The following is an 18,683-nucleotide window of genomic DNA, read 5'->3' as shown; positions in this document are numbered from 1 at the left end:
CAACAACAACAACAACAACAACAACAACAACAACAACAACAACAACAACTCACCATTCTGAATCCCGAAAAGGAAGATCCCAGTTTGCTGAGGCTGGCTGGGCTGACTGATGTTCCCACTCATGGCGTGTTGAAACAAACTTCCTGGCTGTTGGACGGGGGAGGAGGTGGATGTCTGAAGGTTCACTACACCATTCTGTGGGGCAAACATGGCTGACTGTGAGAGCTCCTGAGAGGCCATTTCCTCCTGAAGAGAGGTCATATTGGACTGTGGCATGAAGAGGCCCACAGGCTGTTCTTGTTGGGTGTTGGGGCTCACACCCAACTGCATCGGCTGCTGCTCCTGAAACAGGACTTGCTGCTGTGGATCAGACAGACTTCCCAAGGCCATGGGCTCAGGGCGATTCTGCTGATCTACTGTGACCATGTTGGTTTGGGAAAGGAGTAAAGAATTGTTTTGGGGCTCCTGTGAAACTAAACTGTTGTTTGTCAGAGGAGGCATTTGGCCCTGACTGGGAAACAGGAGGTTGGTGCCCTGAGGTGGTGTGGGCAGACCATTCCTGCAAAACATCATGCCAGGCTGCTGCTGCTGGACTGGAGAAAGCGTGTTTGGAGATGAATGTGGAGATATGGCCTGGAACAGAGATGCCTGCTGGGTTTGCTGTGAATGTGATGAAGACTGGAGGGACTGCTGCTGCTCCATGGGGTTTATTTGCTGGATTGGGGGTATTTGGGCGCCCATCTGTAGACTGTTAACATTTGTAGAACTGCATTCAGTTTGAAATACTGATTGTGGTTCAGAAGAAGAGGACTGCAGAGCATTAAGAAAGGCCAGCTGCTGCTGCTGCTGCTGTTGTTGCTGCTGCTGTTGCTGCTGAGGATTGCTGGCTGAAATCGGAGTTGGCATAGAAGTTGGGGGCAAGAAAAGTCCAGAAGTTGGGGCTTGTTGCTCTGGTAGCACTGTCATGGTATTTTGGAAAATGGCAGCCTGTACCTGCCCCTGTGGATCTTGTGTCTCAGTCAAAGGGTTTGAATTGAACATGGTCGATGAAGAATGAGTGGGGGTCTGCTGCAAGAAGCTGGTCTGCATGGAACAAAGGTCACTTGCCTGCTGAAAAAGAGCTGCTTGTTGTTGCTGCTGATTCTGTGCCGAGTGTTGCTCTGGTGGGAAAAGTGGCCCCTGGTTTGTCACCACTCCCTGAGGAGAACTTTGATGTTCGGAGTTCTTGACTTGGGTGGTATCTTGAAACATGCCACACTGCATCTGGATCTGAGTCTGAAAAAGCTGCAAATTCTCCAAAACCTGCTGCTGTTGTTGCTGAATCTGCTGATTCTGGAGCTGCTGTTGGTGCTGGATGTGTTGCTGCTGCTGTTTGGTTATAGAGTTGTCTGGCTGAAGTAAGTTACACATTCCTTTAGCTTTAAGTTGTCTCACCGCCTCCTCCAGCTGAGTCACTTCGTCTGGAGGGAACAGCGACATCTGCTGCTCTTGGGATGCAGTTTCCCCACGTAGCCTCCCCACACCTGCAGACATGCTGCTTGACCTCTCCCTTCTGAGGCCATCTCTGGGTTCCAAGAGGAACTGTTGTGAGCTTTGCGAGAGCAGAGACTCTGTAGGCAAAGAGAAGGAACTGCTGGCAGCAATGTCCTGCTTCTGGATGGTACTTAAAGGGTCAGCGTTTGCAAAAACAGCAACCTGGGCTTTATCAGCATCACATGCAGGCAGGGGAAGGGTACTGTTGAACACTAGGTCTTTATTTAGATGTGCTGGTGTTACATCTGAGGTTTGCTGGGTTGAACACAGGCCACCAGTTGGCTGGAGAGACAACAAACAGAATAAAAGCTACACGTCATTAACATGTAGTTTTCATTTCTAAGTTTACCTTTTACATGGTTTTCAATACTACTAAAGCACATTGCCCAATAATTTACCTTAAAGACTCGAGAGGACTGCAGGTTGTTTGTCACCTCCATCGGAGTGATGTCTTCTCTCTTCACCAAAGGCAACATCGAAGGCATCAAGGAAACATCTACAGCAGTTGGAACAACAAAAAAAGCTAAAGGTCAATTGAGTCTTTATTTAAATAATTTGTTGTCATCAGAATACTAGAAAAGATCATTTTAGCTGAAAACAAAAACTTAACTGCCTTCTGAAAAATAATTAAAGGTATTTTTCTTCATTTAAAATATACAATTGTTGCTGGTTATTTATGATTAAAATAACCTTTTATTGGCTCATCAAAAGAACAAGTCTTCACCGGAGAGGGCATCTCTTTCTTCACAGGGATTTCATTTTTCACTGCAATAGTGTCTGAAAAACAAGAAACAACTTTGTAAATACCATCAATGAACTAAACGTTTCAACAACGAGAGTTCACATACTTTTTTGTTTATTTTAGCAAATTTATTCTAGAAGATCAGAACAAACCTAATCCAGAACTGCTTATAATTACGATTTTGTACAAAAAAAAAATCTATAAAAAACTGACAGCTGTGATTTTAACAAACTGTAGGTGGTACTGTTATCTAAAAGTGAAGGTCAATCTAAGAAATACTTTCCAAGTAGAAACACATTTTTTTTCTCTAGTAAAAAGAATGTGCAAACTCATTTTTGGAACGATTATCAAAACAGCATTTTTAAGTGAGCACGCATGCTTCAGCGTGAGTTAGTAAAGATCTGTTCATGTGACGGTAACGAGCAGTCTGGAAAAAGTGTAAAAAGGGACCAAAAGGGCTCTAACCTGAATCTGGAGTGTAAGTAAATGGCTGAACATCATGTGACCTCCCAGCATTTGTCACCACATAGATTACCACACAAACTGGAGACGTGATAGCTTGGTTCTGATACGGGGGTACTTTCACTACTAGGTGATTCTTGACAGGATCAAACAAAAATTAACAAAAGTCAGTGAAATGCATACAAAAAGACATACAACTAAACAACTGCACAAATATATTGACGAAAAGCTGCACGTCAGCACAACAAGATGATGAAAAATAAAGAACCAGAAAAATAACTGGATCTAAATTCTGATGTGGCAGATTTGGATACAAGTGAACAGAACTGTTGCTGGTTTCGTGGGAACGTATTCTTAAAAACACCTTTTATTGCTTTAGAGATGATGTATGCGTAGCAAACATTCAAGCCATATTTGTGTTGTTTTCTTCTTCTTTCGGCTGCTCCCTTCTTGAGGGGTCACCACAGCGAAACAAGTCGCATGAAGACTTGGCGATTTTTACGCCGGAGGCCCTTCCCGATGCAACCACCGAGCTACCGCTGCCCTCTGTGTGGAGCAGAGAGTTGCTATCTATGGTGCCGAGAGGAGCAGATGGTGGGCCTTGCTCAAGGGCCCAAAGTGGGGCAAATGAAGGTGGAGGCAGGTGGGGGTGCTTCTCCTTTTCCAGCCAAATTTTGATGTTGTTGGTAAAGGGAGTTGAACTAGCAATCTCCCGATCACCGGCCTACCTTCTCTAACCTCTGCGCCACCACTTCCGTTCAAGCAATGTTTCTATTCAAAATTATTTAGTTTGTGCATTTTTTTTTTAAATTTATTTATCAGAAGTTTAAAGAAAAAAAATAAGCAAGATATTCACCATTTCACTTAAAACTGATCTTTTTTTTTTTTTTTTTTACAAGGTTCCTGGAAACAGTAAACCAAGTAAAACTGAACATAATTAGATCAGAATACAAAGAAAGTACTCAAACCTTTGAACCAAAAGCCATTTAATGTGATTATATCTGAAAACCCTCACAACACAGAGTTGGCTCTGTCAATTTACTCCTTTCATTTATAATTACCATTAATCATTCAGAAGTAGGACAGCCAATAAGAATGACATTTCACCTGATGGAACAGCTCCATGTCTATTTCAGCCTCTGCTTTCCACAATTTCTCATCTGCAACAAAGAGAAGGGGATTTGACTGAGTAATAAGTCTCATTAAAAATGGTTTACCGTATTTTACGCCGTACACGTCGCACCGTCGTATAAGTCACATCTATAACGCGTCACCACTGACAACCCGGAAATGTGGGTCGGTGTTGTGCCAAAAATCGATTAGCTACCAAATGGCACAGGAACGTGCACGGGAGGACTTTAACAAGAATTTAACAAAATTAACTTAAAAACAATTATTTGTTTGCTCGAAATTATAGTCAAGATGTGTCTCAGTCTAACTTTTGCTTAATAAATGCACTTCGACAGTCAAATCAGCTGCGTTTCAAAAGCCTATAGGCGGAAGTAGGAGCGCGCAGAGGGACGAGTCGCTGTGCATTTCTTAGAAATTTAACAAGATAAGCACCTAAGACAATTATTTGTTTGCTCAATATTACAGCAAAGGTGTGTCTCAGTTGAACTTTTCCTTAATAAATGCACTTCAATGGTCAAATTAGCTGCATTGTGCCGTGGCAGCACAGCAAAATTAAGGATGATTTGATGGCTGCTCCAAGCGAGGTGGACAAAGGTGGCAGTCTGTGGCAAGCCAATTGTGTCATTAGCCACTTTTACTTATTACATGACACAACGACATGCCATACTACTCGAGTGCCACCTAGTGTCTAAAAATGGTAGTGTTCAATATTTCCAGTCAGAATGAATGAAAACGGTCATATCTCAGCCAAAAATCGGTTTATAAATATAAGAAAAAAATCCATAAGTAAGTCTCTTCGGTGTTTAAGTCACAGGGCATGTAAATTATGCAAAAAAAACTGCGACTTATAGGCCAAAAAATATGGTAATTTAACATCTAAACATGTCTGAAAGGCTGATTTCTCACCAGAAGCATTTTCTTGGAATATGACTTTGGTGTCTTTCAGAAAGTTTTTGCCAATGATGAAGACTTCTTCTCCACCCCCCACTGAACAACTGTGCAGCGACTTCTTTAGTATCTCAGGCAGTCCTGCAGGTTGAGCTGCAAACACAAAGGAGCATGACACTGATGAGATTTCCCTGGACTGCATACTGGTTCTATGTAAACAATGGATCTCTATACAATTTTATTGATTTGACCTTTCCCCCGTTTAAAATAAAGAAAGAAAGAAATCAAATGAAAACTGGTAATTGATCTCTGGCTGTATAAAATTGAAGCAACAGGACCAGAAAAGGTTTAGTGGCAATAATTAACCAAGTAGGTTTTAGGTCAACTGTCTGTTTTCCCTCATTCAACTAGTGAACTTTTGACAGCTAGTTTGAGTGAGTGTGTCTGTTGTTACAGTGTGTAAGGTAATTTCTCTAATCTACAGATTTAGGTTTCGTTTTAAGTTTATTAAGGAAGTATTTGTCCTGTCTCAGTCTGACTTACTACACAAGATTGGAGATGAGGGAGTCTGTAGCGTAAGCATTGATCCATCTGAACGTGGAATGTTGACTCGAAACACCAGTCGAGCACGTGTGCTCTTCTTCTTTGACCCGGCCACACCAATACGAGCCTCTACGTCAGCATTACGGAGTTTCAAGATCCCAACACAGTCAACCCTGAATAGGGAGAAGATGGCAACTTAGACATGCTTGGACACATTTCCACTTCCAGTCTCAAGAAGATTATTTAAGGTTTTTATTAAATTAGCAGCTCGTTGCAAGACTTAATACCTCAGCATGTCACTACAGTAGGTTATTACACCCCCCGAAAAGAAAGTCCATGGAAAAATAAATTATTTATGCACCTGTCAGCTCATGTGAACTGATAATTAATCTGCAATGTTACATGCTGTTACATATGATGTACAAATGAGCATATAAAATCCATACATGTTCTTAAAAACGGATCTTTGTACATTACAAAACATTACTGTAGTATTAAAACAAAATGACAAAAAGTACATACGCTAGAGTCATGTTGGTGCTTGGATCAAGGGGCACCTCAATGACAATTGTGCCATTGATATCAACCTCCTTGCATGCGGTGGTGTTGCGACCGGTTACTCTGCAAGCTTGATAAAATCCATGAGGCTTCACACGTCCGGCATCGTTGCCAACAAACACCTGCAAAACCACTGGCTCGTTCACACCTTCCAGCTGTTCAAAGCAAAAACAAAACAAAAAGAGGCAGATAATGATATATGGAGACACAAATGCGTCTTTGCCAGCAGTAGATTGTGCAATATCGAAGAACAAATACCTCACAACAAATGACAAGTAGTTTATTAACTTGAAAAATAAAAAGTGAAACAATAAACGCAAATTTCCTTCACTTTTCAGTTCCAAAACATCTCGTCATGTCTGTCCTGAAGCTGAACACACATCACTTTAACTTTATACTTAAGATACACATTGCAGTTTTTTCAATTGTTGTCCAAATGCTTTTTTAAACAAATATATATCCAATAAAGTAATGAGACTGATGTTACTGCCATTTAAAGAAGCTTTAGTCGATAAGTCAGCTTTTACTGGTTTTTGTTAATCTTTTTTGCTCTTTTAACATTTTCTCTGATCCGTCTCATTTTATGTTCTCTAAGACTACTCTCAAATACAACCAAAGTTCCAACTTTATAAACGATACACAGTTACACACATGAACATGAAGCAAAATCTGCTAAATGGTTGGACTGGCAGAACAAATGGAAAGGAGAAACTCTAGTCTCATTCAGTAAAACCAACTAACAGCTCTGCAAATGTTTACCAGATCTAAAGAATTTTCTGTTATGCATCAAGGGAAAAAGTCGTACGTATAGTTTGCACATTAGCTTCACTCTGCACTTCAAATCTAGGGCAAATACCTGTCAAATTCAGAAAAATATATATTTTAATGAATCTGGCAATGAAGAGCAGTTCTACGAAGGTGCATCTTTCCAAAGAAAAAACAAACGTTAAAACAGAAAACGATCACGCAGAAAGAAACATCTTTGTTTTTACCAAATAGAAATGTCTCTTAACAAGATACTTTAAGTGCTGATCTTTTTTCCCAGTTTCTATGCCTCCAAATGCAACAACTCTTAAATAAACAGATTTGAAAGCCCCTGGTTACCTTTACAGTAGGAAAGCCCTGCTGGGTGCGGTCCTTTACCGACCCCCTGCTACCTTCAGTTAAGTAGCGAGCTCGGTGCTGAGTCTCGGGCTGGACAAGAATTTTAAGCTCCTTCCCCTCACACTTCTGTGGGAACTGTATCGAAAGAGTTCCCCTTTTCTGATTAGTTGTCTGCGGTTCATCAGAGCTGCAACAAACACATTTTTGACAAAACGGATTACTTTTAAATATTCATTTCTCCTAATCTAGCATTTTAACACCATTCTGAATGTATGTTTGTGTAGATTCTCAGTACACGGCAAATCAAGAGTTTCGTAGACAAAAGCAACTGGGCTTTGATTCTGAAGTTCTCATTCTCTTTAGGCTCTGAAAATACAAATATATAGTACATACACATACTTACATACGTAGACTGTATAACATACAGAGGAATTTACAATGACGAAAACAGTTCTGTAGTTGCCATGGTGCTCTGAGCAATGCAGATTTAAGAGACACTCCATCAACCAAGTATATTCTAACCTGGGCTCTTAAAATGTTCAGTTATCTGTGTATTTAATCTGCTCTGCTTATCCTAGGTCTTAGAGAGAGACTGTGATTCACTGTGGCCGACCATTGTTTGTACTTCAGTATCCTGCCCCTCCCTCCTCTTAGGTCCAACTTCTCTCCTTCAGTCTAAGAGTTTTGGAAATATGGAGCCATTGTAGTTTGGTAAAGATTTCCATCTGTTGGTGTCGGTGTGTCATTTACATTTAATACCTGATTAAACGAGCGCCACACAAGATTGTTTAGAATGGTCTTCACTAGAAATAAAAGATAAAACAAAGACTTTAAAAGCCTTCGTTTAAGAACATGGTGCTGTACACACCAACCAAAAGATATTGACAGAATGTAGGATGTCTTTATTATTGAATGATCCATGCCTCATATTAAATAATTACTAGTAAACTGCAGAAAACTTGATGCAGTTTTTGGTCAAAATGAGAAACACGGCACTGATATTTTTAGTTCAGTTTACGGTTAGTATGAGTAAAAGTATTCTGAAATAAATACAAACCTTCCTTTCGTTCCAGTCTTGATGTCAGGGCCGAGCTGTGACAGGACAAAGTGTGGAGCTTTGGCGCTGTCTGCATCAAACACGTCCATGCTGCTCTCCGCTGCTCGCACAGTTTTAGGACCTGGTCTCTGGCGAGGGGTACGTTTGCGGGACTTCCGTGGCACCTCCGTGTTGTCATTGTAAGAAGTAGTGCTCATGACGCTGAAATTGGACAGAGAGTCATCCATCCAGATGCTGCTGCTTTGCTCAGAGTCCAGGGTTGGTGCATCCTGGCATGACATGTGACTATCATCGAACAGGTCTTGTGGAGGTGGAGAAATATTAAGAGCTGTGCGACGCTTGGATGGGGTCATCTGATGATGTAGCTGGCTGTCCTGGGGTGTTGGACCTCTTCCTCCTCCCAGCTCATTGCTGCCCCTATTGTTGCCACCACTGGTGATCTTCCCATTCTCATCATCTGCTGCAGTGATCTCTGGTACCACTCTACTGCCTCTGGTGTCCTCTGGATCAGCGTTCCTGTTGTTGTTGCTCTGGTCATTAAGTGAAGAACTGGAATGCATGACTGTGCTGGAAGGTGTACAAAAAGCACTGCGAGGCCCTTCCGTGGTCAGAGAAGACATGGCATCTGAAGTGTAGAGAATTGGACAGTTAATAGAGGCATCTCATCCTGTGTAGGGTAGCAGCCCATGTGTGAAAGAAATTAGGTTTTAGTTGGTTTATTTGTTGTTTTGTTTAATAAAGTAAGTTTCTTTCAGCCACTCCCTTCTGCAGGGGTCACCACAGCGAGAGAACTTGCATGAAAGATTTGGCAGTTGTTTTATGCCAGATGCCCTTCCTGATGCAACCTGGGCTTGAACCCGCAACCTCAGGATTACAAGACCATGGCACTGACCATCAAGCTACTGCAGCCCCTTACCAAAAGAAAATACATACTGTAAATAAATGTCCCCCATTTTCACTAGACTAAGGCTATAGTGCTGAACATTCAGTTTATGAGTTTGTGTATGTGCAGTACTGCAGAGGACAAAAGTTAAAAAAAAAAAAAAAAAACTCATCTATGAAGAGCAACATATATAATCTGTATTTAAAAATAATCTACAAAAATGTAACTTTCATTGTTTTTAGCATTTTGCTTAAAATTGTAAGTGGTATGCCAACTATTAGAGCATATGTGTCCAACTCCAGGCCCGGGGGCCAAACGTGGCCCTCGCTGGCATCTTATCTGGCCCCCCAAGATGTTGTTTTAGATGCACAATACTTTTATCACTTTAATTTTTTGTCATCAATCTTTGATTATGATGTCCAAAGTGCAACAGAGAACGTTAAATGAGACCAATCATACTCTTGCCGAGGAACCAGCAACCAAGACAAGATGTTGGGTATCTAACTTGAGTTAATGTAGATTCTGAAACCGGCCCTTAGTTTGAAAAGGGTTTTAATTTTGTTCCCCTTTTGTAAGTGGGTTTAACACGCCTGCATTAGTTTGAATTTTCGTCCCTTTTTTATTTGGCTACAAAAGTAATTTACAAGACTTGAAGAAGCCACAGAAACAAAACAAGCTTCTGACCTATGCAGATAACTGCAGACCATTTTATATGCAGATACGTCCTGCTTCACAGGTAACTTCAATACAAAAGGTGAGTCAGCAAAAAAAAAAAAAAAAAAAAAATCAGATTAAGAGAATTATAATATGTTGTGACATCCCCTCTTGAGTTGCTCCAGCATGCTGGAGCAACTCAACTCCAACCACCTGGAGCAGAAAAACTCTTACGTCCGTATGCTCTTTGTGGACTTCACATCCGCCTTCAACACCATGATCCCCCAAACCCTGATGGACAAACTATCCACACTAGGACTAAGCCCCTCCATCTGCAACTGGGTACTAGACTTTTTAACAAACAGACCACAGTTAGTGAGGATCCACAACCTCTCCTCCTCCACCATAACCCTCAGCACTGGCTCTCCTCAGGGATGTGTGTTGAGCCCCCTCCTGTTTACTCTGCTCACGTATGATTGTGCAGCTACCCATCCAGGCTGTCACATTGTAAAGTTTGCAGATGATACAGCTGTGGTGGGATGCATCACAAACAATGATGAGTCCAGCTACAGGCAAGAGGTGGAACACCTGGAGAGCTGGTGCAGAGAGAATAACCTTCACATCAATGTGAAGAAGACAAAGGAGATGATTGTGGACTTCAGAAGGAACAAAAACACCTACACCCCCCTGAACATAAGAGGATCTGCGGTGGAAGTGGTCTCCAGCTACAAGTACTTGGGTGTACACATGAATGACAACCTCAGCTGGAGCAACAACACCACCAGCCTGATGAAGAAAGCTCATCAGAGACTCTACTTCCTCAGACGGCTGAGGCGAGCTGGTCTGGGAAGCTCAGTCCTCACCTCCTTCTACAGGTGTGCAGTGGAGAGCATCCTGTGCTCGAGCATCATTGTGTGGCATGGAGGCTGCACAGCTGCAGAAAGAAAAGCTTTGCAGAGAGTGGTGAAGACTGCACAGAAGATGAAGGAGTCAGTCTCCCCACCATCACAGACATCTACACCTCCAGATGCAGGAAGAGGGCCACCTGCATCATGAAGGACCCCACCCACCCAGCACACACACTTTTTGCCCCACTCCCCTCAGGAAGGAGGTTAAGGAGCATTAAGTGTAGAACCACTAGACTGAGGAACAGCTTCTACCCTGAGGCTGTTAGACTCATGAATCTCTAACTAGAATAATCACTGTGAAAAACCATATCATGTTGCTGCTGATCTGTTTCATGTTGCTGCTGATCTGTTTCATGTTGCTGCTGATCTGTTTCAATGTTGATGTGTTCATGCGTGCACATCTGCTCACAGACTCATGTTTATATTTGTGCTGATGTTCAATGTTTTATGTTATGAGTGCTTAGTGTATATTTAGTTGATGTTTTTCTTAGTTCATATCTTAGATGTTATTACTGTTTTTCTTATACATTTTATTGTTGGATGTAACTGGGACCCTGTGTACATAATTTCGCTCCACCACATGTACCACATGAGGTGCGAATGACAATAAAGAAACTCTGACTCTGATGCTGCTGCCAAATCCTGTAACTCTAAGCAGTTATTATGAACTCGAAGAAAAACTTGTGAGGGAAAGTGGGATTAAGCTGCAGGTCACAAAAATTGAGTTAGCTGTTGCTAAAATGCTGGTTTGTTTGGTGTCTCAGTAGTTTGCACAATCCACAGTCGAGGGGGAAAAAGCATATAGACTGCAGAAAAGAGGTGTCATACGCACATTTAGAAGCCAAACAACATAACTAAGGTCCAAAATTTAACAAATACCAAAGGGATTTGCTGAATGACAACAGCACATCAAATAATACTCGAGCGACTGAGAAAAAACAGTAGAAGTAATATACAACCATTTTTAAAACAATTAGAGGTTTTTTTTGTTTATAGTTTTTAAGAAAGCTTAAAATTTCAGGAAAAAACAACTTTTTTTTTCTTTGGTACTTATGCTTTAACTTGCATTAACATTTTTTATATAAACATACAGACGCCCCAATATATCACAAACACAAATGCCCACTCAAAATATCAATATGTTAGTCGATGACACCTCTGATTTGTTTGAGCTTAAACTATATGTATGCTTCAAACCTGCCCTTTCTAGTGTATTCACAGGATCATAATGTGATGATCTTTGACCATGTTTAAATTTCAACATAAACCCAGGATGGCAGGACAACTGTAAATTGAAACAATTTAAAATAAAAGATACAAGATTTGTTTATCTATCGTTTCCTCATTCCTTTCCACACCCCTTTGTGACTTGCAGGGAACATACAACGGCTGACACTTTTTACCACCTAAACTCCAAATGGAATTAAATTTGACAAACAGTAGCCCCTCGCTTATTGCAGGGGATCCGTACACTGAAGCCCCAAGATAAGTGAACAACCGCAAAGTAGGAATACTAGTACAAGTAGTAAGTAGCAGCTTATTTTAGTATATCTATCCATACATCTATATATATCTATCTATCTATATATATTATATATATAAATATAAAACTCTTCCCACACTTTTGTAATATTCTAAACCATGTTTCTAAACTCTAAATGCTCTAAAAGAGCACAGCATGTCATAAACTCAACTCTCTGCTACACACTGACACGCCCACTTCTGGCCACGCCCACTTCTGGCCACGCCCACTTCCCCGCAGCAGAACGGAGATCACAGAGGAAGAAGGAGGAGGTGCACAAAGGTGCAGCAGGTGCTAAATAATTTAAAATAATTCATTTCAAATAAAAATTATATGCTGATCCTGTGGCTCGTCCATCAAAAGCCAATTGTGCGTCATGTCCAATCTTATTTTGAAAAACCGTGATGGAGCGAGGCCGCGAAAAACGAACCGCGAAGTAGCGAGGGTCTACTGTGCAAGATAATTTGTGCAGAACATTCAACAAGCTTCTCAGTCACGATCTTGTTTCGTGACTTCTATATTTATCCACTAATAAGACTGTGTTCTGAGCAGCGGCTCCATCTTGGCTGAAAGATACCTAATCATACCCCCCAAAAAAGTGTAAGCATTATCATGATTCTCTGTGGTGTTACATAAGAAACAAAAACTTTAATGGTGTTTTTTATTATCACGGTTTTACAGTTTAATCAACCATAATTTATATTACCATACTAATTACATTTAACAAAAATACTACTGTCAAGAGCGTAACACCGTGTGAATATGTTACACAATCCAACCGATTGGTGGCAAGAGACAACAACATAGTAACACGAAATCACAACAAGCAGGAACAGGTAGCAGGCATGTTTAGCTGACCTTAACTTCATTCAAGAGCTTTGTTTTTTCTCACATGTGGAAAATCAAAGAGAAGCAGGCTGCTTGTACAACAGGCTTTCCTGCTGCATGCAGGTGTTTGTGTTCGCCTAAAGGTACAGACTCTTACACGAGTAGTGGTTTAGAGGGTGGGGCAAGATCAGTCCTGCTCGCAGAGGAGAAGTGAGGACAGAGGATGCAGGATCCTACCTGATGCTAGAGGAGCTGAAGGGAGAGGCCCGGCCTCTCCATCGCTCTTGTGACTCATGACTTCTGGGTTCTGATGGGTGTAGGAAGACAACTGCAGCTCTCTGGGAAGAAGTTCATACACTGACGCTGTTGTCATCAACACTCATACGATAAAATATAAATAAATGAAAAAGTCATTGACATTTACAAAATTGAAAGAACATAACCATGACCAGGCTGAGTAAAAAAAGTAGCCAAGTTATATTTATGAGAACAATGTGCTCCATCATCGTTTCAGACGCCAAACAGGTTTCCAGTCCTGTATTTCTGCCAAAGTTTGACGGAAGCAGCACACATGCACAGTCATGCTACACCACTACCAGCCCTCCATACAGCATTAAACAAATATGTAACAAATGGTCCATGATGATGGTTTGGATCAGAAACTATAATGTCAATAAAATGAATTAAAATAAAGTGTGTAAGGAACAGCAATAACATGTGCTGCTTTATTCCTTAAAAAAAAAAAAAAAAAAAAAAAAAGCACTTAAGCACAACTCTTCTGTGCGTCATTAGAACAGATGAATTTTCACGACGGCTAAAAAGGCACGGAGAAACAAGCTCAGAAGAACCAGAGATATTATCTTTTTATTTCACTCATTCTTCATGCATGTCAAAGCATGACATTCTGCATTGCTAAAAGTGCAGTCATTTTTCTTGCATGTCAAAGCCTGACATGTACATTAGCTGCAGTTCAACACATCACCAACAGCGCAGTGAAAGACCTGGGTGTGTTTTCGACTGTCGCCTGTCACTGCCTCAAGGTAAGAGGAGAGGAGGGCTGCAAAGGTCTAAGCAGCTCCTGCCTTGTTACTCCAAAAACATACCCCGTGTTTGCCTGTTTATTTTTCCTGGTTTGAAACTTTAGACTAAGTTCAACTGACATCACTTTAAGCAATTTTGTAGGCGTCATACAGCCTTTATGGTGAAAAATGTACACGTTTTTGCATGCAACAGATGTGTAAAACTGGAGTTTCCACTAAAGGTTTATGACCAATGCTACAACATAAGCACTAAAACATTTGACTATTTTTACAGCATTTATTTTCTCTGTTGTTTTTCTTGGCTTTATACGACCGTTAATGGAATAGGTTTGGACATTGTACCATTGATCCGACAAAGCAAGAGTTTTAATGGACATTTTTTAATATAGGGTAAATGTTACCTTACACAACAACAGAAGATCTGGTATGTTTAATTAGTGATAAAAATCGCAAAGGTTGCACATGTTTGACAGTTTTGTTTACCTTCGCAAATGCTGAATGGGACTATGTAAAGCTTGAAAATCTCAGAAACCTCTGGAAATTATATTTAACTCACTGTTCATCACCTTTTAATGCCTTTACAGCACTGAGATGCCCCTAACTAAATATCTTGTGGATCTGAATACAACATGAAAGAAAAACAAATAGGACCAGAGAAATCAAACAAAAGGCAGATCTTCGTAGGCGACAGTACAACATAGATCCTTTACTCTCTATGCCCGTCTTAAGAGCTTCCCCTCACCATGGGATGAGGGGAAGCTTTGGGTCAACAGCATGAAAACACTTACTAAGCAGACTGATTCATCATACAAATATTATGGTATGAACTAAAAGCGACCATTACAGTCGCCTGACTCTTTTCTCTGCCAACTGCCAGCTTTAATTACTTGCAGCTGAGTCCCAGAGTTTGGTGTGTATATCTGATACTTAACCCTCCCATTGTTGCCACTCATGGTGTACAATAGACAAACCTGGGACCTACTGAAACTAACCCATGGCTCTTCATTTCTAAAGTCCTCCAGTCTCTTACGGTTTGCTTTTAGAAGAGCGAGAAACCCAGGTTCTCATAAACAGATCTTAAAGCTGGACTCGGTAAACTCGTATAACTCACTCTGAGCCAAACATACACAGAGGATTCTAGTGTGGCTGTGCTGGTTATTTGCTACGTTCTGCAAACAAAAAAGTCACACACGTGCATGCATATGCACAAAAACATTTGCCATCATGCCCACAAAAACACTCTGTCCACCTCTGCAGTTACACTTTAAATCTAGACTTCTTGGGGTTTACTGCGACTGCACATGCAGAAGCATGTGCTCTACGTGAAAAACCCTTCCAGTAAACAGATTGCCAACCACACAGACAGAAAATATGCACTTTTCAGAGCACTGGCCTCGACTCACTGGCTGGCCTGTCCAAAGTGTTTCCATAGTTCCTATGGCGTTTTAGGACAGACAAAAATCTTATTTTGCTGCATGTTTGCTTCCTCTTAAGCAGACGGAGTGTAATTTTTAATTTACACGTGACAACACAGTCTTTCACACAGAGGCAAACGAAAATAAAAACATAAAAACTCTGCCTTTTATTTAGCTTTTAAAAAAAGAAGCATACTGACTCGCAACGCTTTCCGTTATGACTCTGACTAGTCATACTGTGCAGTCAGACCACTGACCATACAGAAAAACTTTAACCTTTTTCTCTCCATCCTTAATAAAAAAAAAAATCAATTTGTAACTCATAGTCAAACAACACATCACTTACACTTATAATCCAAATTCCATGGTAGATATGTTGAATGCTTTGTTTTTGTGCTATACAATGCCTTGTGATATGTTTATATAAAAAGTAATTCAGGCTAAAAGTGGAAAAAAAAGGCACTCACCATGTGAATGGCAGGACTTTGACTCCCATTCATTCCCCTCACATTCCAGCTGCTTGCTCTTACTAGCCCTGGCATCTGGGGCGTGGCACTGGTTTTTGGCTGAGTGAGTGATTTAACTCCGTTCTGTGCCCCCTCCTCCACTCAACCTACCTCTCTCCCTGTCTTGTTTATTGTTCTCAGACCCTTTTCTACACTGCACCTTGCTCAACAGGTTTGTGGTATTGTCATGTGGAATCCTGTCAAGCAGAACCAAAAGAGTAGTGTAACATGGTTGGTAAAAAGTTGTGTTTACACTGTTACACAGGGTGGGCAGCCTGACTTTAGAAGAATGAACTTTGCTTAGGATGACAAGATTAAGAGGAGAAGCTTAAGCGCACCTTGTCAGTGCATTTGGAGATTATTCCATGAGTGAGGGGAACGCAGTGAAAGGCTGGCACCTGCAGCAAGCCATGTACAACAACCCTGAAATGTTTACAGCCAAGCCTACACAAGGGCTGCGTGGGACTCCATAGTAACACAGACTAGGGGATGTGTCGTTTGGGCCTTTGTGTCTCTTGTGAGCTTGATGAAGATGAAAAGATAAAACTGTACCATAAAGAATTGGTCATAAAGAGCATGACATTACCTGAATTTTAAGGCAATTATTGTAAAATGTGCCATTTTTGTCCTCACCACCAACTACGCCCCAAAAAAACAACATTAATAGAAAAATATACTATGGACATTATAAATTTGAACTAAGTTAATCTAATTAAGATTTCCAAAAGTGCATGCGCACATGTGCAGCCCTTCAGGAGCTGCATGACGTACTGCGTCTGAAGTTCAGCATGAATGAATAATCACAGAACTCGATCAGTTTGACTCGATAATAACTGCACGACACTCTGCAAAATGATCATGTAAAGTCATGCATATTCAGGCAACAGATTTATTAATATGCCACAGCGGGAATTTGTCTAAAGGACAGCCCGTTTCATTTTTTGTGCATTTAATTTTTATTTGTGAAATTGCACAGAACTAAGCAAATATAGGTCGTAAACAATTTTTCATCTTAAACTCAAAATTTAAACTTTTTTTTTTTTGAAAAGCATGAGTTTTTATACGCGATTTCTTTTTTTTTTTTTTTTGCCAAACTTCCATTTTTCCGAAATCAGAAGTAAATCTGAGATACAGAATACACTAGTCTTAAAACTTATTTGCTAAACCAACTTTGTGCTGTTTAAACTGCATTTTTGTGTGAATACATCAGAGTTAATTTAATGCAAACAGAAAATATATCGACTACTTTCAAGATGTGAAAAGTTGACAATGCTCTGTAAAAAACTGGCAACGTTCCTGTTTTGTGATCATTTAACAGCCCTCGAGTGAATAAATTGTGTTTTATGTAGGAAATGTATAATTGAGTTATTATATGTTCTTTCTGCGCCACATTTGTTTACAGTCTAAAAAGGAAAATAAAGTTATTTTATTTTTACTGCATTTAGTAATTGAACAACTTTTGACCAATTAACATACTGAATGAATTGATACTGATAGCCAATTTATCAATATTCTGTCTTATGTCTATGATCTGGTGCTGGAGGCAACAGATCCAGGAGGACAGTTTGAACATTCCTCACCCCAGCAACACATCCTAGACCAGAGAGAACACACAATCCCTAAAGCAGTTTCTGGGTCTGTCCTGATGCATCCTTCCAGCGGGGTGTGTCTAGAAAACCCCAGGAGCCATTCTAATCAGCCCAAACCACCATAGCTGAGTCTTTTTGATGCAGAGAAGCAGCAGCTCTAGTCCAAACTCCCTCCAGATGACGGAGCTCTGCTGATCCCACAGAATTGCCACCCTTACTTGATGGAGGGGTATGAGTACTCCCAGGGTCCTAGAGGCAAAGTTGACTACAGTGTTTGATAGTCTCCCACAGCAAACTGGACCCAGTGGAAGGTCTTATGAACAAAGACCACATCTATTAGGATGTCTCACCTAGATCACAAAAACTGGTGCACCCTTTTAGAGGGTGTGAGCTCATGAATGTGTCGGACAGGAAATCACCTCCCTGGGGGTAAACCACCTGAGGGGAAAAGAGTCAAGGTCGAACGCTATGCAAGAACAGGAGGTGAGGGCGAGGTCGTAGGCATGTTGATTCCTGATAACAACTGTTTCATTATGATAATTATCAACAAAAATATGTCATGATGTTAACAGTTCTGAGGAACCTTTGTTTGGCTTTTCTTACAAAAATATACTGAGGTCATTCGGAGTATTTTGTTACACTTACAATATCAATGAAAACATGATATAATAAAATGAAAACAGTGTAGCTTCCAAAACTTTTTAAAAAGGTACGCACTGACAGTAAACGTCTAATAAACATTTGTACACGGATAAATACAACACCTTTTCCAGCGGTGCTGCTGAAGCATTGCACGGTGACTTTTTAAAAAATACAATCCTTTATGCTGATTAGGCCATTTCAATACATTTATATATCTCAACTGTTAAATTCAGTAAAATATCTGGAATTTTGCATTATTAAAGTTTGTGTCTTTTGTGATTTTGATTAACATTACTTAAAAATTCTGTTTATGTACAATACCATAACATACCACTTTATTTCTAAAGCACTTAAAACACAACATAGCAGCTGGTCGAAGTGCTGTACAAAAATAAAAACAAAGAACAACAATAATGAAAATAGAAATTAAAACATCACAAATGCAAGGAAAGAGTACAACATTAAAACACAGATGCTAGTTCACTCTAGGTTAAAGGTCAAAGGGGAAAAGGTGTTTTTAAATGACAAAAAAGGTTGAATCATGTCATCTGGACTTTGTTTTTTTTGTTAAAAAGATACGTTTCGCCCCTCATCCAAGAGGCTTCGTCAGTCTGAGGCCTAGCCATCTGGTATTACCCAGAAGCCACCCTGACTCTTGTGTTTCAAGCCTGCCTCAGA

At 40.5% G+C, this 18,683-nt stretch overlaps 1 protein-coding gene across 1 annotated transcript in view; it reads right to left on the bottom strand.

Annotated features, from left to right (window-relative positions):
• Positions 1–18,683, bottom strand: part of nfat5b (nuclear factor of activated T cells 5b) — a 40,865-nt gene that overhangs the window by 1,074 nt on the left and 21,108 nt on the right. The window contains exons 2-12 of the mRNA XM_037695741.1: positions 13,051–13,176; positions 8,019–8,643; positions 6,962–7,148; positions 5,822–6,012; positions 5,300–5,472; positions 4,775–4,909; positions 3,845–3,897; positions 2,741–2,873; positions 2,224–2,310; positions 1,932–2,056; positions 54–1,815 (exon numbers count right to left, since the gene is read on the bottom strand). Of these exons, the coding sequence (XP_037551669.1) occupies positions 54–1,815; positions 1,932–2,056; positions 2,224–2,310; positions 2,741–2,873; positions 3,845–3,897; positions 4,775–4,909; positions 5,300–5,472; positions 5,822–6,012; positions 6,962–7,148; positions 8,019–8,643; positions 13,051–13,176 (3,597 nt within the window). The remainder of the gene's footprint in view (positions 1–53; positions 1,816–1,931; positions 2,057–2,223; positions 2,311–2,740; positions 2,874–3,844; positions 3,898–4,774; positions 4,910–5,299; positions 5,473–5,821; positions 6,013–6,961; positions 7,149–8,018; positions 8,644–13,050; positions 13,177–18,683) is intronic.

The sequence above is a fragment of the Nematolebias whitei genome, chromosome 2, assembly GCF_014905685.2.
Source record: "Nematolebias whitei isolate Nwh7 chromosome 2, NemWhi1, whole genome shotgun sequence".
NCBI classification, from domain to species: Eukaryota; Metazoa; Chordata; class Actinopteri; order Cyprinodontiformes; family Rivulidae; genus Nematolebias; species Nematolebias whitei.
Note: the sequence above shows the minus strand (reverse complement) of the source record. Positions and strands in the feature narration are given on the sequence as shown.